This window comes from Moschus berezovskii, chromosome 22, assembly GCF_049115385.1.
Source record: "Moschus berezovskii isolate FMDL1 chromosome 22, NW_MosBer_1.0, whole genome shotgun sequence".
Classification (NCBI taxonomy): domain Eukaryota; kingdom Metazoa; phylum Chordata; class Mammalia; order Artiodactyla; family Moschidae; genus Moschus; species Moschus berezovskii.
The window spans coordinates 37,835,672-37,858,916 of NC_142481.1; the positions used below are offsets into that span (position 1 = coordinate 37,835,672).

The 23,245-nt window shown below is 55.7% G+C and overlaps 1 protein-coding gene across 6 annotated transcripts in view; it reads right to left on the reverse strand.

Moving 5' to 3' along the window:
- Nucleotides 1–13,660, reverse strand: part of ADGRG1 (adhesion G protein-coupled receptor G1) — a 44,356-nt gene extending 30,696 nt beyond the window's left edge. The window contains exons 1-2 of one of the 6 annotated variants that reach the window (XM_055412674.2): nucleotides 13,543–13,650; nucleotides 7,645–7,752 (exon numbers count right to left, since the gene is read on the reverse strand). In XM_055412674.2, coding sequence (XP_055268649.2) covers nucleotides 7,645–7,647 — 3 coding nt within the window. In that variant the 5' untranslated portion in view covers nucleotides 7,648–7,752; nucleotides 13,543–13,650. Of the gene's footprint in view, nucleotides 1–5,205; nucleotides 5,700–7,644; nucleotides 7,753–13,542 lie in introns of those variants that run through there. The other 5 variants (XM_055412671.2, XM_055412676.2, XM_055412673.2 and 2 more) reach the window with 5 other exon arrangements.
- Between the last annotated feature and the right edge of the window lie 9,585 nt (nucleotides 13,661–23,245).

Genomic DNA, 23,245 nt, shown 5'->3' on the forward strand with positions numbered 1-23,245 from the left:
GGCCAGACTCAGCCAGGGACACCCCGCCCTCACTGCCCAGGGGCCAAGGGGACTCAGCTACCCCAGGAGACCAGCCCAGCTCAAACCCAGGTCTCCCCTCTAGGTCTGGGACAGTGGTCAAACCAGGCAGGCCTCAGGTCTCCAGGGGCAGGAGGGACCCTCCTTCTGGGACAGCTCCTCAGGCCAGCAGATCAAAAGGCTATTGGATGAGGGTGTCTGGGGTGGGGGGGGCTCTCTGGGGCCTGGGTCCTTTCCCAGGGACATCACGGGAAGACAGGGCTAATGTTTGTGATAAGCTCGCTGCGGCTGCCTCAGAGAAGGGCTTGGTGATGTCCCAGAAGAGTGGCGATGACATCACTAATGGTGTGCCAGGCCCTATATCCAGTGCTTGAGATTTCTTGGCTCACTTAACCCTCTCAAGGTGCCATTGCTGTTATTTATTGTTGTTGAATCGTTAAGTGGTGTCCGACTCTTTCGCAAACCCTATGGACTACAGCCCAGGCTCCTCTGTCCATGGGATTTCCCAGGCAAGAATACTGCAGTGGGTTGCCATGCCCTTCTCCAGGGGATCTTTCCAACCCAGGGATTGAACCTACGTCTGCTGCATTGGCAGGTGAATTCTTTACCACTGAGTCACCAGTGAAGCCCCAAGGTGCCATTACTATCCTCATTTTGAAGATGACAAAAATAGGCACAGAGAAGCTAATATACCTGTCCAAGTTCACACAGCTGGGCCAGAACGGGGCAACCCCAGAGCCACCCATCTTGTGCTGCCTCCCCCAGGGGGACAGCTGAGCTGGGCGATGGGGAAGCAAAGGTCCAGGACAGCTGGATATGGGGGTTTACTGTTCAAGGGCCCTTACAGCCTGGGGCTGACTCAGATGATTCCCACAGGGACTCACTTCAGGATTCAGGTATCCTTCTGCCCGTTTGACAGCCTAAGGAATGGGACTTAGAGAAATTAAGCCACCTGCTCAAGGTCACTTTTCAAGGATGTGAACTCAGTTCTACCTGAACTACCGTGTGACCGAACCTGAAGCCCATACTTTCAGCAGAGGTTTAGGGAAGACCCATCAAAACTGCACACTGTGCTGAGTACACGCTTTGCAGCCATCTTCCCTAAATTCGAGCAACAACCCTGCAGGGGGTGGTGGTGTCACCTCGATGCACAGGTGTGAACACTGAGGTCCGGGGAGGTTGTGACCTTAGGCAGAAGGATACGAGCCCGAAAGTCCTCTCTGCTCTCACCCGTTGGCACAGAGAGCTAAGGGCAGGGCTTCTGGAAGGAGGAAGGCAGAGACTGGGGGACTGGAGGGAAGTCAGAGGTGGCTCAGATCTCTCACTGCTGCTCATCTTGGAGGTAGTGTGAGTGGCCCTGAACCCAGGGAGCCAGGCTGGAGCCATTAGCTGTCTAACCACCAGCCTTCCAGGGGACCAGAGCTGGGCTGGCTCCCGGATAGAGAGGCCCCCACCCCCAGGCCATCTCTCTCTAATGCAGAAGCCTGTCTATGGGGCCCAGAAGCCCTGCCAGCTCCTCCAGGGCTCAGCTTTTATCTCAGCCTGCCTGGAACTGCCAAGTGTGCCGCAAACTGCCTGAGCCTGAGCCAGCGCCAGCCCAAGAGCCCAACTCCCACCACCCTGGCCTCCCCGCCAAAATACAAGTCAGGCTATGGTGGGGGTTGGGCTCCTGCTGATGCCCAGGTAGCTCTTGGTCTCTTGGGGGCTGGGAGGCAGGAAGACATCCCCCCTCAAGCTATTACGTGTATCTCCGGGCCTCTGAGCACCCATCTGCCCAAGGGGGAGATCATAATAGTAAAGGTTAACATGTGGGACAAGCGCTGGTGTCAGCACTTCACCACATTAGTCCCTCAGACTCAAAACAGCCCCTGAAGTAGATACTGTTATGTTTTATCCACTTTTTCCAGATCAGGAAAATGAGGCGCAGACACCCGAGTTCACACAAGCCGAGAGGAATGAAGCTCTCCCCAGATAAGTGGCCTTGCTTTCTCCATGGGTCCTGTTGCCCTAAAAGCACATGGGTTTAACAGCGGCGAGGATGGGGGTCAGGACAAGGGTGCATGTCCTCTGGCCCCCAGCCCGGAGTCCGGCCTGGCTGAGGAGTCCCCTTCCCACGGAGAGGGGCAGAAGAACACAGTGGACAAGAGCCCAGGCTCTGGAGCCCCAAGATAAGAGGTCACTCTTGGAGGAGCCTCCTGTGCCTCAGCGCTCCCGTCTCTAAAATGGGCACACCAGGAGCTTGTAGCTTCTGGGAATAAAGGTGTGTTCAAAACCCTGAGGCTAGGCCTGGCAGAGTCTAAGGACAGCAAGGATACAGGACTATTCTAGTCCAGCCAAGCCCCCAGGGAACCAGAAAGAGTTTGGGGCTTGAGGGGCCTGCAGCGGGTAGGGGCGTCTCAGACCACCTGTGCCAGGGCAGGCACTGGGCGGGGGTCAGAAAATGTGTATCCTGTGCTCCTTCCTCCAGCAGCCCCAACCTGACCCCCAAATCTGCAGGGCTCCTCGGGCCCCAAGGAACTCCTGAAAAGCGAGAGGACCAGACTGGTAGAGAGCAAGCCTGGGGAGGCTGGGGCCCAGCCAAGACTCCACCCCACTTGAGAGGCCCCTCGGTGCCAGCCCTGCCCTGCTCCCACTTGCCATCTGCCTGGTCCCTGGGGTCCCGGTCCCCCCAGCTGCTGGGTTTGCTCACGTGATGCCCCAGCTGCTGTGAGTCAGAACACAGAGTCACAGGGCTGCGCCGGGATAAGGCTTGGGGGTGTCGAACCTGCTCTGGTTCTAGATGGGGTGGCAGCAGTGAGATTTGGGGCTGTTGTGGTCTCATTTCCCCCATCCCCCACCAGCCCTGCCCCTGACTCTTCACTCCAGCCCCCGCCACCCACCATCCACACACAGGTCTTGCTGAGGATGAAGTGACCCGGGGCTAGGCTCAGAGCACTGTCCATGTGGCCTCCTTCACGGCAGACTCTTCCCCGCCCATCTTGCATTTGTCATGCTGGACCTTGCTAGGAAGCCCGCCCCCACTGCACATGGACCTGGCCACAGCTCTGCCGCCTCTTTTACCTGTCCTTCTCCTGGACTGGGTGACCACCGCCCCACTCTGTTCCCTCAGCCATAAAACTCCTCCCTCCAAGCAGGAGCCTTGGGCCTGGGGTAGCCAGACCCTCCCACCCCAATCACAATCCTGCCCTTCTCATCCAGCTTGGGTGGCAGCCCACACCCCCAGAAGCTGCCCTCCCATCCCCACCTGGCCTGGCTGCAGTACTGCCAAGTCTTCCTACCATCCCTTCCCCTGCGAGCAGATTGCAACCTGCTGGCCTGGCAATCAGGCTACCAAAATGACACATGCCAGCTTTCCAGTACCATCACCTGCTCCAGTCCCCTCCATTCTCATCATTCTCAAACCTTTTTCCACTGCAGTTTCTCAGTCAAGAATGCCACCCCTGCCACCCCATCAGCCCTCCCCCTCTCCCCACCAGCCTCCAAGGCCAGCCTCTATGCCCTCTGTGGAGCCTCCCATCCTCCCAGGTCAGGAAATTCTCTCCTCCTCCGTCAGCAAGCCTATCTCCTTCCTTGGCCTCAGATCCTAATTGTCTTGTTTGTTTGTGTCCCTGACAAGTTGAGGGTGTCCTGCCCAGTGGCCCAGGGAACCACCGAGGCTGGCAACAACAGAGCAGGCTGTCAAGCAGATCCTCTGCCTTCCTCAGAGCCACGCCCGCCTGGAGTGGTGTCCTTCACATCCTGACCTTCTCGGAGCCAAGCCCAGGACAGGAGGCGGGGCAGCTACCACCCCCTACTCCAACACACACTTCCACTTATCAGCAGGGCCAACTGCACCCAGAGAGAGAGAGGCAAGGCAAGGTGGCTGTGGTGATGCTAAGACCAAGGTGGGGGTGCATCTCAGGCCCCTGGGGTTCCTGCAGCAAAGGGGCTCAGGTCTGGTTCCAAGAGTTAGTCCTGCCCTGGTCATTGGCAGGGAAGACCCTGCGGGAACCCTGGCCTGGGATCTGGGAGACCAACTCAGCCCCTGATGGTTCTCACTGACTCCAGACCCTTCTCCCCCACTCAATCCCGAGGAATCAACACTCTGCCCTCAGAGTATCCTCAGCATGGGTGGGGTGGGTAGGGCAGGGGCTTGGCTCTGGACCGCCCACACCCCATTTGTCTCATTCAAATGAGTCCCCACCCCTAGAACAGTACCAGGCACCCAGTAAGCACTCAATTACTATTTATATAATTAACTTCCTGGGCCCTCTACAGCCACAGAGGCTCTTCTTCCCTACCCCACCTCGCCCAGGCCAGAGCTGCTCCAAGCAGGATGGTGGTGGCAGCGGCATGGTGAGAGGGGCGCCTGCCGCAACTCATGTCCCCCCAACGCTCCTCCGTAAAATGAGCACCAGCCACCTCCGAGGGGGCCATGGGAGACCCCAGCTCCCCTGAAACGGCACCACAGGAAGGAGGCCGGTTGGAAGGAGGCGGGGAGAGGAACCAGCCGTCCCCCAGGTGGGGAGGCCCTATCAACTCCGAGCAGATGGGGGCCTGGGGCCTGGCGGTTAGCAAGCGGGGATCACTTCCCCATCGACTGCCGCTGGTTCCTAGGACTCTCGCCCTCATCCCAGGTCCCCCATGTTCAGACCCCACTGCCAGGTTCATCTCCTCCCAAAGGCAGGGCCTGGGCCATGGGCTCAATGGGTGGCAGGGGGTCCCCAGACACAGCCCCAGGGCAGCTGCAGGCAAGGCTGCCCCCCAAGTGCCCATGCCCAGCCTCCTTGCCCTATCCTCTTCTCCCCAAGGCCAGAGGCTGGCTTTCCCTCCCCACACTTGTTCTGTGATCTTGAATGAGCCCCCTGCCTTCTCACAACCTTGCTTCTCTCATCTGAATGGTGGGGCAGGAGTCAACGGTACCCATCCATCCACGGAGCAGAACCAGGCTTGTTGGACCCAGGGACCCTGCCACTCCCAGCCTCAGTTTCCCCCACTAACAAATGGCTCTGAGAGGTTCCACCCTCTCCGGCTCCACCCCCTTCCGCGGCATCTCGCTGTCCATCTACCCGCAGCTCTCCAGCCCCAGCACAGCCCTGCTCATGTGTGGGCTAGAGACTTCAGAGCCCCGCTCCACCGCCACCCCACCCTCAACCGCACACACCCCCGTCCCGCCTCCCTCCTGCCGTCGAGCCCTTGATCCGGTACCTAGTGATGAGCAGGAGAAGGTCCTGCGTGGGGCCAGGCAGCGGAACCACCTTTCAAGATCCACCTCTGAGGCTTAACCTGCCAGCCGTGGTCCCGCAGCTGCCGAGAGGGCTGGTGCGCGTGGAGACTCCCTCTCCTGAGGCAGTGCAAGGCAGGCAGCCAGTGTGGAGCCGGGGGAGGCGCCAGGGTGTGTTTGCAGGGGGTGGGGGGGACACCCCCCTCCTGCCCCAGCTGGGCTCCTCCCTCCTCCAAGCTCGGCCGGGGATGACGGGACCATACGTGAGTCACACGGATTTCTCAGAGGGAGGCTGGGAAGGGGCAGGGCTGAGAGCACCGAGGCGGGGACACTGGGGGATGCCCATGACTCAGCGCTGGGCAAGGGGGCACTTCGGCTTCACCTCCTCCCCGACCCCCATCCAGGTGCCAGGCTTTGTGGACGGATGCTGGTCAGAGATAACTGCCTCCTCGCCCTCCATCTGTTACTTCCCCAAGGCTGTTCTCCTCAAAGTTCCCGCAGAGTGGCCAGGGTTACTATGGCAACAGTCTGCCCCGATGCTGCCCCCTCCACCCAGGGCCCGGCAACAACTGCCCCTTCCTGAAAGAAAGGCCTGCCTCCTTGGCAGCAGGCAGGAGCCAGTGCTGACCAGCAGAGCGGAAAGGACTGCGCGGAAGGGGTGGGGTGGGGGTGTCAAGCCGCCTGGCATGCGGCCAGCCAGGGCACACACAACTGGCCACTTGACCTTGACTCCTCCCTGAGCCTCAGTTCGTCCTCCCAGCAGAGGGACCCACCTCAGTGCTCCCCAAGCACTCACAACAGTGAGCAGACTCACATCCTGCACCCTGAGACTCCTGGGGCTTCTTGAAATGGCCTTCCAGTTTGTCTGCTGTGTCAAAGGGGGAAACTGAGGCCCAGGGGAGGAACCCTTCCAGGGGGCTCCAAAAGTTGAGAGAGAGAAATTTGAAAATGGTCTGACACCCCCTTTCCCTTTCTGGCCACTGGCCTCTGTCTGCAGTTTCCTCTCACCATTAACCTTCACGGCCGCCCTGAAAGTCAGGAAACTTCAGATGGCCCATGCTCCCCCACTGTGGAGGGCGGGGAATCCCTCATCTTCCCTCATCCCTCCAGTGTGAACCAATGATTTCCAAGTCACAGATGCTGGAAGGGTTTCATAGCCTAATGAGGGCAAGTGATGACAGCAACAATAACAACAGTAATAATAATAATTAATAATAAGGATTATATGTACTGACCATTTACTACATTCCAGACTCTTCCCTGGCGCCATAGCCGTGGCACCATGGGAAAACTCGTTGCTCAGACCAGCGCCTGACACTTGATGAGCCCTCAGTCAATGTTCACCATGAATGTGCTGAAGCAGAAGGAAGAGCTAGGAAACCCAGAGAAGGGAATTAACTTGCACAAGATCGCACAGCTGGGAAGTGGCAGAGGTGGGACAGGACCCCAGATGGTCTGGCTCTACAGCCATCTGTCCTAACTGCTCATGAACTTAGACTCCCAGGCCTCTGGAGCGGGCCCTGGACACAACAGACGCCCAGGGCCCTAAGATCCCTTCTCTCGTGCGGGGATCTGCAGAAGCGCCTGGAAAATTCACCTGCTGCAGCATGAATGGAAGCTTTTCAGCAGCCCAGGAGACCAGGGGCTGCTGTTAGTGAAGTCCATCCCTTACCTGCTTGTATAAATCAAGCTGCAGGGAAGAGGAAGGGCAATAAAGCTACACAGCGGGGTACAAGGAAGCCCCCAGGCCTGAGCTTCTGGAAAGCAGCGCTGTGCTCTCCAAGCAGTCAGCCCGCTGACCAGGCTGTGCCCCTGCCCGGGAGAGGTGGGCACTGGGTCTATGTCCAGCCGGCTGCTCCCTCACAGGGCTGTAGTGAGCACTGCCTCATGGCCAGGGCAGGAGGGGCCGGTCCACATTGGAGACCAAGAAACAAGGGGTGAAGATGTTCTTCCTCATCAGAAAAAGGACAGGGAGGGAAGGACCCAGGCAAAAGATCAAGGATTCCTTAAATTCATGTCTTTGGGCAAATCATCACCGCTAAGGTTCAGTTCCCCCAAGGTCTATCCTTCAGGGCCAGGCCAGATGGTCACTGGAGTAGCCTCAGCTGTTCTCTGGGATCCAGGCCAGCCAGACAGCAACCAGACACACACACACCACAGAGGGTACTGGCCAGCAGGGCATACACACACACACACACGTCACAGAGGGTACTGGCTAGCAGGGCATAGATGGAGGGTCAGCAGCGCCACTCTGCAGTTGGCAGGGACTTGCTGAGCTGGATGTCCAAGCAAGGGACACAGAAGCCTGGAGCTAACTGCCACCCTGGCCACATAGGAAAGGCCCTAGAAAGTGGCCCAGCTAGGCAGGAGCTGCTCACCAGGCTCTGCCTACTCTCTCACCATCAGCCTGCTCAGAGACCTACCATGTGCTGGGTACTGCGCCAGGCTCCAAGGGTCGGGGGACAGGCCTGGCTCACATTGTAGCAGCACTGGGGGGGTCCGTTATCAGCACCATAGAGCCCCAGGGAGCCCTGGGAGTCAGAGAAGAGAAACCAAATAAATTATTATTAATCACAACATCACCTTTCACTGGGCTTCCCAGGTGGCGCTAGCAGGAAAGAACCTGCCTGCCAATGCAGGAGACATAAGAGACGCAGGTTCAGTCCTGGGGTAGGGAAGATCCACCCAAGGAGGAAAGAGCAGCCCACTCCAGTATTCTTGTCTGGAAAATCCCTATGGACAGGGGAGCCTGGCGGGATGCAGTCCATAGGGTCACAAAGAGTCAGACACGACTAAGGTGAATGAGCAGGCGTGCTGCCTCTTACTAGTACCACTGCTGGGACTGATTACCAGGGCTGTGTGCACAGGCTCTGTGTACAATGCTCAGCTCTGAGTTCTTCTTGTATCCTCCACCCTGTGGGCTGGTCGTGCTGATATTTCAGAGACACAAATGGTCTGTGTCTAGGTCTCCAGGCCCATGGGCTCTAACCAAGCAGCTGCCAGGCACCAGGCTCCTGCTAGATTCATCACATTCATGATCTCCCCTGCGTCTCAGGACAATCGTTATCCTGCTCCACTGAAGAGGGACAAAGCACAGAGAGGGTAAGGGTCACGGCCAGGGTCTGAACCAGGTTTGTCGGCCCTTGAGACCAGCTGGGTCTCAAAGAATCAGTTTCAATAGACAGAGACCAGCAGGAAGGACTTTCTGGGCAGAGGGGACAGCATCAACAGAGAGGGGAGAAGCGGGTCATGGGGGGCATCCTTGGAAGGAAGTAGGATCTAATTAGTGGGTGAGGGCAGATTCTGGAAGATCTGGAGGCTAGGGACTTTGGTCCAAGAAATGAGAAGCAGAGGCTGGGACCCCCACTCCACATATGAGAGGGGATACGATGTCACAGACGGCCCTGAAATGCAGGGGGCATGGGACGGACTGCAGATCTGGGTGACCGGGAAGAGGCTGCCCTTGGGCACAGCAGAATGGGGGTATTCTTGTGATATAGTGGGGGAACCTTCCAAAAGGTCACTGGAAACACATAGCTAGGGCTCAGGGGTGAAGGGCTGGGGTCCCCCAGGGCCAGGGAAGGTCATGAACATTACTGGCTGGTGATAGTGGTCAGAGATGGGGTGGAGAGTTGCAGAGAGCTGCAGAAAAGGGCTTCATTCGAAGGGATGGAGGAAAGGTGGTAATGCTCCTGCCGAGGCTGGACTCAGACTCTGGGCTCAGGCCACGGGCTTCTGCTTCTGGCTCTGGCAGCCTAGGGATTCGGGCAGCATCTCGCTAGCTATCCACCATCTGTGCGGATAGTAATAGCACCACCAGTAGTAATAAATGAGGCCTCTACATCAAGCTCCTGGCCCAGCCTGGCGCAAACGCGTACTCTGATATATTTGCAAGGGCTTTGCTGCTCAGAGAAGACTGCACAGGAGACAGAGGTGGGGCTGTCAGGGCGGTGGGAGGATGTGTGGTCCCCAGTACAGGAGGGAAAACAGGGCATTTGTGGTGGTCACAGTGGCAGAGGCTTGGGCAAGTAGGAGGGTACAGTGGGGCTTCTGCCTGGAGGCCTCACCCTTTCCTGACTCTAATCCTCCAGCTTGGGCAGCCTTGCAAACAGAGAAGCACAGTGCCCACCATCAGGAAGGTCACCACTGCCTGTGTATTGGTGGGTTCTTATTGGACAAGAATTGTTCAAGTTCAGGCTTCTCCCCCTTGCAAGTTGAGTGTCCTTGAAAATAACTGAGCACCATGCCTGGCACACAGTAGATGCTCAACAAATTCTGGCCAATGTCATGATTATTGTCAAGTCAACGCAAGTGCCACAGGCCCACACTCCACCATTCGCAAAGCTCTTTCATGTCCTGTGTCTCCTCTATAAACAGTGATGGCTGTTCCCACTTAACAGAGATGAAGACTGAGGCTCGGAGAGAGAATTTCCCCAAAGCCTCACAGCGAATCCTCATGAGAGACAGGATTCGAACCCTGGTTCTGTGACTCAGATGTACTTGGTGGCCGATGCTCCCCGCCACCTCCCTGTTCATTCCCGTGGGAAAGCTTCCTGGCCACGGGCGTGGGGGCAGCCACAGTCCCATGATAATGCCATCACAGCCACCCCAGGGCGCAAGGGGTTGGCACAGGCCATGTGACTCAGCTGCCTTCACAAAGGGAGCTGTGTGCCTGGTGCTTTAGGCCTGCTCCGCCACCCATCCCCCAGCCGGAGAAGGAGCAGGGAGCCTGACAAATCCAAGATGCAGGAGAGCTAGAGGCACCTTCAGCCAATGGGACAAGTTTAATGGAGATTCAAGTCCAGACTTGGGGTGCAAGAGGCTGGTGCCAGCTCCAGCAATGGAATGAAGGGCAGGGGTCACCCAGGTCCAAGCTGGCTTTCTGAGGCCTTATTTGGAGGGCCAAGAACAGACTCAATCCCATTGGCTCCTCCTGGGGCACCAGGTAGGTGCCCCACCCACGCTTACCTGCACCAGGTTTCAAAAGCACTGGGGCTTGTGGTCTGGGGAAATAGACACACCCTGGATACCAGCTGCTGGGCTCCTGTGTCCCCAGCACTGACCTCTTGCCACCCCTTTCCCCCTGAAGGCTTCAGACTCAGGGTCCATGTGCCCCCATTGAGCTCTCACTGTGTACCAAGCAAGAGACTTGTGTTTTCTCCCCCAGTCCTGCCAAGGAAGTCTTGCCCCTTTGGCTGAAGGGAGAGACGGAGGCTCAGAGAGGGAGGGCACACAGCCCAAGGTCACACAGGATCCGACTTCAAGGCAGGAGTCTTTTCTCAATACCCTCTTACTGTTTCCAGTGGCATTTTGACCACATGCCAACAAGAAGTGTCCTTGGACCTGCCCCAGACAAACAGACAGACACCGCCACCCCCCTCCCCAACCCGCCACCTCCCACAGTCGCCCTATTCCTGCCTAGACATATTATGCAGGTCCTTAGACAAAGTTCAAGTTGGCTGGGCCTCCCCGGACCACCCTGCTGACCTTCCCTGGAGGCAGGCACACCTGGGTGACCAGTTACCTAAGACAGAAGGTAGACAGGGCGGCCACCCCCTCTCCCTGGGCATGACGGAATGTCTGACATCAGCCCAGCCCCCCAAGTACACGTGACAGGAAAGTTGGATCCAGCCAGAGCAGGCCTGGAAGGCCATTCTGACCACACTCCTGCCTCCAGAAGCCCCTGAACCCAGGGCAAGGGCAGGCCCACCAAACGGGGGCCGCAAGCCCTCTCCACAATCCTAGTCCCCAGGTCACCAGCCTGTACCACCCCTGCTGCAGGAAGTAGGCGCAGGGCGGGGCACGCAGAGGCCTGGGTTCCACAGGTGAGACCCTATGCTGTCTTTACATATCAGGCACTCCTTTGCTGCCCAGGGCTTTGGAGCTGGTGAGCTGGGTGCAGCCGTCCTCCAGGGTTGGGGGCCTGACATCTGGGAGAACTGCTGTTCCCAAGGGGACCTCTGGTGCTCTGCTCTGAGGCAGGCTTGGCAGGGGGAGACCCGGTGATTGCTGCTGTTCAGTCACTAAGTCGTGTCTGATTCTTTGCAACCCCACGGACTGCAGGATGCCAGGTTCCCCTGTCCTCCACCATCCCTCAGAGTTCGTTCAGTTTCGTATCCATTGAGTCAATGACACCATTCAACCATCTCATCCTCTGCCACTGCTTTCTCCATTTGTCTTCAATCTTCCCCATCATCAGGGTCTTTTCCAACAAGTAGACTCTTCGCCTGGTGATTAGAGGCTCCCTTCTGCCCCTCTTCCACCTAGATTCCTCCCAGCACTGCTCCCAAAGTCCTCCAATCAGCATAGCCCAGGACCTGGCATCCAACTGTCCAGATTCGAGCTTCTGAGCCTCAGTGTTCACAGGTGTAAAATGGGTCTGCCAGGGCTTCCCGGGAGAGCAGTCACAGTTGCTTTCACTATCCCAGGCTCTCTTTTCAAGGCAAATCTGGCCCTTAGGAGGAGCAGAAGAGGCTTCTCACTCCTCCGTAGGAGCCTCCCTTCCCGGACAGGGGACCCAGGCTGGCCACCCCAGCTGCCACTGATGCCTCTATGGTTGTGCCCCTTGGGTCGGCGCTCACCCCCAGCCCTGGCCTGTGAGGTTTGGGTGGCAGCTACTCAGACACCGAGCCAGGTGTCTTGGTCAGGGGTGAGGCATCGCCACTCCTACGTCACAGGAGGCAAATGAGGCCCAGAGAGGTTGAGCGACTACCTGCCAGGTGGCGCAGCAGCGGGCAAAGATGGCAGATCTTGCTTCATTGTGGGGTAACAAGGTGCCATCTTGCTTGACTGCCACTGGCTCCCCAGGGCTCAGGCTCTCAACTTTGACCTTCCCATGCAGCCAGTGCCACACCCCTGGCAAGACACACACACACACACACACGCACCAGCACAGGCTTCCCGGGGGCGGTAGTGGTAAAGAATCTGCCTGCCAGTGCAGGAGACGCAGGAACACAGGTTGGATCCCTGGGTCAGGAAGATCCCCTGAGGGAGGAAATGGCAACCCACTCCAGTATTCTTGTCTGGAAAAACCCAGAAAAACCCATGGAGAGAGGAGTCTGGTAGGCTACAGTCCACGGGGTCACAAAGAGTTGGACACACGCACGCGTGCGCGCACACACACGCACACACACACACACACAGAGCCGTGTGGAAAGTGTTGGCTGCAGGAGACGCACCTGGGAGCCATAAAGAGGGTGTCCAGAGTCCTTACCTGGAACCCAGGCCTACCGTCACTCCTCTTTTGATAAATAAAGAGGCGGGTGTACTTTGTGGAAAGGCCATCCTCACCCAGGGAGACGCCCCCAGCACCTCCCAGAAGCACCACTTCCCGCCTGCGCGTCTGCCCGGGCAGCCAGGGCGCCCCCAGGGTCTCCCCATAAGTGCTGGGGCGCAGATGGTTCAGGAGGCGTAATGGGGTGATGATGACAGACACTCAATAGCAGGGGTGGCCTAATTAACAGAGGGAACATGGGGAGCCCTTTCTGCTTCCCACACGCCCCAGGGAGCCAAGATCGTGGGGGCAGAGCTGGCCGGGTGCCGGGCCCCCTCCCGGCTCCAGCCCCCCACCTCCATCTGGCTGCCGTGTGGGGCCAGGAGACTGGGTGTGTGTGGGTGGAGGTGGGGCTGGAGACGTCTGCTCCCGTCTTTGTTTTCAGATCTCCGCTCCTGCCACCTCCCTCGAGGTAGATAGGGAACCAGTCCAGAGACTGCAGGCTGCCCTAGTTTCCACAGGAGGCAGTGGTGGGACCAGCCCTTTGCTCCAGGCTGGGATGGGACACTCTGCCTGGTGAGGGGTCTGGGGAGCGGCAGGAAGGACACTGTGCTGGCCAGAGGGGCAGGCACGCCCCCAGGCCTGCACCCTGTCCCGTCTCACCCATGGAGACCGCCTTCCCCCGCCTTGTCAAAAGTCAGGCAACCTGGGCCAACCAGCTCCCAAACCGGTTTCCCGTGAGATCCCTGGTGGAAGTAGGCTCGGGGTGCTGGGGGCCTGCCTTCTGCCTCCCCATCCAAGCACCGAGGTTTGCAGTCTCCCCTTGGGCCCCCACCTTCCGCAGTCTCCCCGGCTGAGCCCAGGGAGCACACCACACCTGCCAGCTTCCCTGATGACCAGCACGTGAGCATGGCCAAACCCCCTTGAGAGCCCCGAGGGGCGACCCTGGGACCTCCAGGACTTTCACGTCAGCCCAGAATCCTGAGTCCCTGTTGGGCCGCACACCTGCCTTCAGGCGTGGAACTAGACCGGGGTCGGCCAAGGTCAAGTGAGCCAGGCTGGGAGCCACAGTCCCCCAACCTCTCCGCCCCAAGCAGCCGCTTCTTACCTCAGGTCTGGGCAGGCCCCTGGCCGGACTCTGCCTGTGCGACTTCCTCCTCGTCCACCTTCTCCCAGGGCTCCCAGGCACCCAGCCGGAGCTTGTCTGGGCAGGCAGGCCCAGGTATGGCTCCGCCCGCATGTGTATCTCTTCCCATTTCCGGTGGCCCCACGGCTCCTGCCTCCCTCTCTTATTCCTGGGTTTCCCTGCAGGGGCTGACTTGGACTTTTGGGTGCTGAAGGCTCCCCAGTCCTCACCACAGCCCTTAATGGGCTTTCAGCACCTCTATTCAGGGCCTCCTGGGTTGTGGCCCTCCAGGGGTCCCTGAATGTCTCTGAGTCTCAGTGCCCCCTTCCCCAGGGCTGGTGGGCGTCACTGCCCCCATCACTATAAGTAATGACCAGCTCTGCATGCTCCTGCCTGCCTCCTCTCCAAGCTCAGACCCCACCTGAAGCCTGAGCTCAGACCCCACCTGAAGCCTGGGCCCAGACTCACCTGCCTGCAGTAGGAACAAGCCAACAGCCTGCAGCTGGCTGGAGACAGGAGGCGAGGGTGGAGCTCTGGGGCATGGGGACTGGGGGCATGGTCCCTGCTGTCGGAATGTTCAGCCTCGTATGGGGCACAAAGAGGAGCTGACTCAGAGGAAGGATGGGGGCAAGAATGGGAGGGGTTGTGGGCAGCTGCCCCAGCTTTCCAGGGGTACAGTGGGGAGTAGTCCAGGCAGGCTCTGCTCCGTCCATCCGTGAGGTCCCCACAAAGGCCTGGGCCTCTGTGGACCATTCGTGCCCACCCCCACCGCCCCTGCCCAGCGCTACCTGCCTGGCCCCTGCATCACCCTTGAGGCTTTGCCTGAGGCCAGCAGTTCTCCTGGCCCCACTTCCACAGGTGGCTTGTTTCCCTGCCCCCCCCCCCGCCCCAGTGTCCATAGTATTGAGAACCGAACCACCACTTTTTCTGAGAAGCCATCCAGGCAGTTGTTGATTCATTTGGCAAAGTCTGTTCCAGAAGCCACTGTGGACTCGGCCCTAGGTGATGCACTGAGCCACATAAATACACCTTGAGCACCTTTCCTCACCTCTCCCTGCCACTGCCACCCCAACACAGGGTTCCCGTGGGTTCCCCTCATCTGGGGACTATCCCCCAGGGTCAGAGTCATTTCTTTCCTTGTCTGTGAACCCTGCCAGATGACCAAACCCACACCCCAGCACAGGGCCTGGTGCGGAGAAATTCTGGGTGAAGGAGAAAAGGTGGGGAGAAGCAGTGGATGACAGATGGACAGGTGGGTAGACTCAGCCACATATTTAGCAAGTGCTTATTGAGGGCCTACTGCATACCAGATACTGTTCTAGGCACTGGGGACCCAGCAGCAAACAAAATATAAAAATCTCTGCCTTGACTTCCCTGGTGGTCCTGTAGTTGGGAGTCCACCTACCTGTGCAGGAGAAATGGGTTTGATCCCTGCTCTGGGAAGATTCCGCATGCCAGGGGGCAACTAACCCATGCATCACAACTACTGAAGCCCCTGCCCTAGAACCTGTGCTCCACAGCAAGAGAAGCCGCTGCAATGAGAAGCCCACGCACTGCAACTAGAGAGTAAATCTCTGCTCACTGCAACTCGAGAGTAAACCCCTGCTCACTGCAACTCTAGAGTAAACCCCTGCTCACTGCAACTTGAGAGTACCCACATGCAGCAACGAAGACCCAGCACAGCCAAAAAACCTCTGCCTTCCTAGAGCTGAGAGAGACAGATAATGAATTGATTAGGAAATTAATAAGAAATATTTTCAGTGATAAGAACTACGAAGCAAAATAAAGCAAGGGAGGCAGAGAAGGATGGAGGAGGGAGCATTGGTTTTTATTTTCTCTAATAATATGACACGATGCAGACTGAATGTGACGAGGGAGGAAGACTTTGCGATGTCTGGAGCAAGAGCATTCTGGGGGCATGCTCTTGCCCCCAGTGGTGAGTGGCTGCTTGATGCATATAAGGAATAAGGAGGAACCGGACATTGCTGAATAAAGTGGTCGAAGTAGAGATGAGCCCAGGGAGATGAAGGAAGGATGGATGGACAGATGGACAGATGGGAACAAGGGAGGGATGCGGGTCTGGTGAAGTGTGGGAGAGAGCCAACTCCCTGAGGGAGGGTCTGCCTCTTGGCCACAGCTCAGTCCCTTTCCTGGAGGCTAGCCCATATTCCACTGCGGTCTGTGGTCCCCAGATCACCTTCCCGTCTTCACCCCAGGGAAATTTCTAACTGCTGATACGACCACTGCTCTGCCCATGAGCCTGGGTGGCTGCTCTGCTCAGCAGCAAGATGTGCCCACAGTTGAGCACAGATGGGGGCACCAGGAGAGCAGTGGGGTGTCAGGGAGAAACAGGCCTGCAGGAAGACAGCCTGACCCCTAAAACCACGGAGTTTCCCTGGGGCTCTGAAAGTGGCACCCATGGCCGCAGAGATGCCACCCACCCCGGTAAGGACACCAGGGGAGTCCCTGTGACTTCCTGTATACCTGCGAGTGACTCTTCCACTCCCGAACCCACATTCCAGCCCCCATGCTGCCCCACTGTGCCCTCAGGGCCCTGGCTGGTGATGTCATCCACAGGCTCTTCAGGTGAACAGGAGGGACTGGAGCCCTCATTCGCTGGGTGCACCTGGGGGAGGCTGCCTAACGCCTGTGCCTTGGGCCATCTATGGAATGAGAGCCCTCACCCTGCTTCTCTCCTAGTGGCAAAAGGAGGAGGAGAGGGGATGGATGGGAAAGTGCCCTGTCAGAGCAGGTGTCTGAGAAGCACTTGTGGGGCTGGGGGCTGAGTCTCTAGGAACCCCCATCCAGGACCTATGGATTATCCCCTCAACTCCCCGCTACACTGGCTTTTTCATGTGGGTTTTACAGATACAGGTGGGGTTGGGTGGGGGGAGTGTTAAGTAACACATCTGAGGTCATACCCAGACAGTCTGACTCAGGACTGGGGCCCTTTATCTGACCCTAGGTGAACCCCGCCTCCCTCTGATCAACCCCACCCTCACTCAGAGGGGAGTCTCAGGAAATGCAGACCCCTTCATTTTTGGGGTAAGTGGGAAGTGTGGAGGGGTGTAAAGGGTCCCCAGCTGTGACATCTCACATTCTAAGGACCTCAGGTTCAGTCTTCAAGCTCCCTCCGAGAGCTAGTGCTACCCACAGTCAGGGAGTGAGCTTCCCATCCCCAGGGGAAACCACGGAGTGATAAGCTGAAGTGTTGCAGAAAAGATACTTGCCACATCTGTGGGGAGGACTCAATAGTCTCTACTTTTTTTTTTGGCCATGCCATGTGGCATCTTAGTTCCCCAGCCGGGGATCAAACCTGTGTCCCCTATAATGGTAGCAGAGTCTTCACCACTGGACTGTGAGGGAATTCTCCTCAATGATCTCTAAAATAATTTTCTAATCACAGGTTAATTCACATGGATCATTTTTCACTCATTCACTTGTTCATTCACTAAACTGATACTTGCAGAATGACTCTTGGTGCCAGGACCTTCCTTACGTTTTCAAAAGCAAACTGCCCACAGGGCAGGCAGCAGCGCTGTGATTAGGCATGGGGCTCTAGAGCAGACTGCCTGGGGGGGACATCCCAGCTCCTCTTGCTGGTCAGTTTGCCTCCCTTAGCCTTGGTTTGCTTATCTGCAAAATGGGAGTGATATCAGTATCAATCTATGAGAATTAAATGAGAAAATGCTAAGTGCTTCCAACAGTGGCTGGCATGTGGTCAGGGCTCAGTGTTTGCCATACCCACGTGCAGAGGGGAAATGAAATTCTGGACCTTATAAAGACTGTAGAGTCCACGGGGTCGCAAAGAGTCAGACAAGACTGAGTGACTTTCCCTTTCAAAGCCCGTTGTAGTCTTTAGCGCTGTCTCTGTATTGAACAGAGTTGGCCTCTTCCTCCGTTTTGGCCACATTCGGAAGAAAGTGACCTCCCCAGCCAGATATGGGTGTGCAAACCCACAGCTCTCACTGTGCTGGGATGGGCAGAGAGATATCCAAGGGAATTACCCTGCTTCCCACAAGGAGTTCATTCCCCACCTTCTGCATCCTTGGACACACGTGTTCCAGGTTCTGTCTGTACCTGCTCCTTCATCTGCACCCGGTCTGAGGATCAGGAGAAACTGGTTCCAGTCCTGGGTCTGCCACTCACTGGTTCTGTGATGCTGAACAGGTCAGGGCCCTTCTCTGAGCCTCAGCGTTCCCATCTGTGAAATGGGGATAATAAGATGACCCATGCTACAGTGTTTTCAAATGAATCACAGGAGGAGACTTGGGGCAGGGAACCACTCTGAAACCACTCTGCCAACCAAATGACTCATTTCACCATCCCAACAGCTCTGTCGAGTGTCTGTCCCCGAGTGTCTGAGACCAAGGGCAACCCAGAGGGAAGACTTTGCTCATAGCCTGTGTGTGTTGGTGGCGCCAGGCCACATCCCTGGCATTCCGTGACCTGCAGAGGCTGTCCTTGTGCAGTCCCGGGGTCCTCTGTCGAGCTGACTGGGTTCTAGGACAACTGAGTCACATTTTCTGCTGGGTCCCTGCGATGTCTCCTTGAAGTCAGCACTCCCCGGGTAGCAACCAAACACAGGAAATGGGTTACAAACCAGCTGTTAAGGCTGTGGGGGCAGGAGCTATGGGCCTAGAACAGGACAGCTCTTGCCGGAGCTATGTCTGGGAAAAGCTTAAAGAATCTCTCATCATAGTCCCAGAGTGGCCCTGACCTGCCCACGGGTCTCTTATTGGGGTCACCTCTCCTGATCTCCCATCCCGTGTCTGCCCAGACAAATCCCACCCTCCGCCCTTATAAGCCTGACCCCTCTTGACCCCTCTTCCAAATAGTCCTCTTGGAGTTATCCCATTCTTCCCTAGGGGAATTCAGCCCCTGAACCTCTGTTGGAAAGGGGGACATCTCAACCCTACTCTGCTTGAGTTCTTGTGGATAGACTAATAATAAGATTGACACAAGACAGATTAACAGGAGAAAAAGAAACAAATTTTAATTCGTGAGCAGGGAGGTCTCAGAACTGGGACCCAAGGGACTTTCCTGGTCCAGGAGTTAGGACTGCGTGCTTCCACTGCAAGGGGCGCAGGTCCGATCCCTGGTTGGGGAACTAAGGTTCCACAAGCTGTGCAGTGCAGCCAAGAAAGAAAAGGAAAAAAAATGGAACCCAAGAAGAGGCCAAAGCTAGCAGCATTTATACGTTTTAGAGAAACAATAAATTTGTGAGGAATTAACGGGACAAAGAAACTCATCGCCTAATTAGTGAAGAATCTAAACAGAGTTTGGGGGGCTTCCCAGGCGGCTCTGTGGTAAGGAATCCACCTGCCTATGCAGGAGACACGGGTTCCATCCCTGATCCAGAAAGATATCACAAGCTATTACAAGTGGCTTAGGGAGCGACTAAGCCCATATGCCACAGTTATTGAGCCTGTGCCCGTGAACTGCAGCTACTGAAGCCCACACACCCTAAAGCCTGTGCTCTGTGACAAGAGAACTCACCTCAATGAGAAGCCTTTGCACTGCAGCTGGAGGGTAGCCCCCACTCACCGCAACTAGAGAGAGCCCACACAGCAACGAAGACCCAGCACAGCCAGAAATAAAACAGGGTTTGGACTTGGGGTGGTAAATTAGGAAAGAACTGACAAGGTTTGTTTGTGCAGCTTCTCGGCCCCAATTCCCCCTCTCTGTGATAAGGGTGTCCTTCCTCCTCCATATACAGGAAGGGCACCTTTCACATCAGAGAATTGTTTCCTGCTTTTCAAGGAGACAGAGGAGGGTCAGAGCTTCCTTCTTGCATCGGCTGCTCCTTGAATAACTTCAATTCAAAATAATCAATACACCAATGTGGCCTACTGGGAGCAGCCTGCCCTGAGTCCCACCATCTCAAAAGTCCTCAGCACTTTACCTACAAGAATACTACCATCAAACCCTCCTGAGCATCTCTATGCCAGGCCCTTTCCTTTATAAAGCTTTAAAGTGTATGTTAGTCCCTTAGTCACGTCCAACTTTTTGCAATCCCATGGACTGTAGCCCATCAGGCTCCTCTGTCCATGGGATTCTCTAGGCAAGAATACTGGAATGGGTAGCCATTCCCTTCTTTAGGAGATCTTCCCAACCCAGGGATCAAACCTGGGTCTCCTGAATTATAGGCAGTTTCTTTACTGTCTGAGCTACCAGGAAAGCCTAAACTCTGCATGGACAGATTCATTTAATCCCCATAACAGTCCTATTGAAAGATCAAAAGTGAAAGTTGCTCAGTCATATCTGACTCTTTGCGACCCCATGGACTATATTGTCCATGGAATTCTCCAGGCCAGAATACTGGAGTGGGCAGCCTTTCTCTTCTTCAAAGGATCTTCCAACCCAGGGACTGAACCCAGGTCTCCCGCACTGCAGGCAGATTGTTTACTAGCTGAGCCACCAGGGAAGCTATGGAGAGATGCTCCACGGGATGCTCCATAGGAAACAATCCTCTGGAGGGATGCTATTATTAAAGGCGAGGAGATGGAGCCCCAGAGATATTGAGTCACCTACCCCAGGACACATCGCCCATGGGTGCCCAAGCTAGCGTTTGAGCCCATATCTGTGTTGGACCATAACTTGTCTCTTTTATGTAGCTTCTCAGTATTTCATTCATTCAACAAACATTTTTACAAACGCCCACTAAGTGCCAGACCTCACCCTTGGGCTCTGTGAACATGAGACAGACATCACCTCTGCCCTCATGGAATTTACAGCCAGATGGGGTGAAGGATTAAAAAAAGATTCAGTGGGGTAATTCATGAATCAAGTCATTCAATAAGTACGAAGAAAAATAATTCTATATAATGTAAGGGCAATGCAGAAGGCAAAATAATAATAATAAGGGCAGAGATGACATGCAATAGGGAACCTGCTTTTAGCCAGGTAAGCACTGAAGGATTCTTGGTGAAGGTGACGTTTGTAATAAAGTCCTGGTGGGCGAGGAAGAGCCAGTCTTGGAAAGAATGAGCCTAGGGCACAGAGTACCAGGCAGAAGGAACAGCTTGTGCACACAGACTCAGAGTGGGAGAAGCGTTGGGGAAACAGGCAGCTAGTAACTGTGTTTGGAGCCCAGAGGCAAGACAAATGAGGCCAGAGAGGAGGGCCGTGGAGACAGGCAGGGAGGTGCAATCTTGATCCCAGAGCAGGAGGAAGCCATGGGTGGACTTCGGCAACGGGTGAGGGCATCCATTTACATATTAAGGAGAGTAGCCAAAGAACCGGAGAAGACAATGGCAAGCCACTCCAGTACTCTTGCCTGGAAAATCCTATGGATGGAGGAGCCTGGTGGGCTGCAGTCCGTGGGGTCGCTAAGGGTTGGACATGACTGAGTGACTTCACTTTAACTTTTCACTTTCCACTTTCACACATTGGAGAAGGAAATGGCAACCCCCTCCGGTGTTCTTGCCTGGAGAATCCCAGGGATGGGGGAGCCTGGTGGGCTTCCGTCTATGGGGTCACACAGAGTCGGACATGACTGAAGTGACTTAGCAGTAGCAGCAGCAGCCAAAGAACTAGTCTCTGCCCTGACTAGGTCAAGGCTGTTGATTAAGGCTGGGTCAAGGATCAAGGGTCCTGCAGGGTCAAGCAGGAACTGTGCAGAAGTCCCCCAAGGCAGAGGGCAGGGCAGCCTCCCACCCCATCCAGGAGGGAGACACTGAGTCTGGTTCATCCACAGTAGCTAGTTCCCGCAGAGCTGGAAGGCTGGCATCTGTTCATCCATCAGGTAGTCTCCTGTCCATCCATCAGGCAATCTCTCTGTCTATCTGCCCAACAGCCCTCTCCAGTCTTGGGTCCAGGGCTGGCTTCCCCTGCCCCTCACCAACAGCAAGCAGCTAAACAGTATTGTCTGGCTCTCTGTGTATTGTTCAGACATAAACAATGATATTTTCTTTTTTTCTTCTTTTTTGCCACACTGCATGGCATGCAGAATTTCAGTTCCCTGACCAGGGATCAAACCTGTGGCCCCTGAAGTGGAAGCTCAGAGTCTTAACCACTGAATTGCCAGGGAAGTCCCAAACACTGAAATTTTCATTTGCATCAACATCTAAGACAAGAGTGAAATGACAAAGACATGCTGGAACTTTTCTTGTTCATCAGTGACATGAGCGATTTTTTTTTTACTGAATTGGATCACAGTCCTCAAAGCCTGGAATTCTTGCTGACTCGGATAATAGCTTTTGAATACACTGCTGAATGGGATAACAGTTTTCTGTTGTTTTGAGCTATTCACGACATAACAGCCACAGACGTGACACACTGCACTGAATGTGCCCTACCACCATTTTCTCCACCACTTCCTTAAGTCTAGCGAGATGATCAACAAAGCAAGAAATCAAGGCCTGATCTGTATTGCAACATGTACAGATTTCCATGGTATAAATACTCCCTCCATGGACCATTTCAAGGTATTGGACTGACCAAAAAGTTTGTCCGGGTGTTTTTCCATGAGCTGTATCACGCTTATGGAACGTGGAACTGGAGGATAGCGCCATGGCTCACTATTCTACGGCATTTCTTTAATGCCAGTGTGATGGATGTCACAAACCACAAGCACACGGATGACTCGCTTGCTAAAGCTGCCGTGACCAAGCACCACGGGCTGAACAGCGGAGATCACAGAAACGGGTTGTCACACAGTACTGGAACCTGCGAGTCCAAGATCAAGGTGTCCGCAGGGCTGGTCCCTTCTGCTGGCTGTGAGAAAGGGCCCGTTCTAAACCTTTCTCCTCGCTTCTGGTGGCTCACTGGCTATCTTTGGTGTTTCTTGGTCTGTCGAAGCATCACCCTGATTTCTGTGTTCATCTTTCTATGACATTCTGTCTGTGTGTGTCTGCATCCAAATGTCTCCCTTTTATAAAAACACCAGGGATGGGGGAGCCTGGTGGGCTTCCGTCTATGGGGTCACACAGAGTCGGACATGACTGAAGTGACTTAGCAGTAGCAGCAGCAGCCAAAGAACTAGTCTCTGCCCTGATTAGGTCAAGGCCGTTGATTAAGGCTGGGTCAAGGATCAAGGGTCCTGCAGGGTCAAGCAGGAACTGTGCAGAAGTCCCCCAAGGCAGAGGGCAGGGCAGCCTCCCACCCCATCCAGGAGGGAGACACTGAGTCTGGTTCATCCACAGTAGCTAGTTCCCGCAGAGCTGGAAGGCTGGCATCTGTTCATCCATCAGGTAGTCTCCTGTCCATCCATCAGGCAGTCTCTCTGTCTATCGGGTTAGGGCCCACCCTCACGACCTCATATTAACTTGTATCCCTCCCTAAAGGTCCCCATCTATAAATAAGGTCACATTCTGAAGTCCTGAAGGTGAGGAATCCCACATAAGAATCGAGGGGAAGGATACAATTCGGCCCATAACCATAGATAATAGCAAAATGTGGCATAGTAATTAGAAAATAGTGTATTTTGTGGAGACGGCAGTGGCAGCCCACTCCCGTGTTCTTGCCTGGAGAGACCCAGGGGCGGAGGAGCCTGGTGGGCTGCCGTCTATGGTGTTGCACAGAGCTGGACACGACTGAAGCGACTTAGCAGCAGCAGCAGCAGTGTATTTTGAGCATTTAATACCATTTTGATTATAGTTTAATTGTAAGTTTATGTGATTTAATGCTTAACAAGGACTGTTTCATAACCAACAACTGGCTCTTGCAGGCCAGTATGAACAGG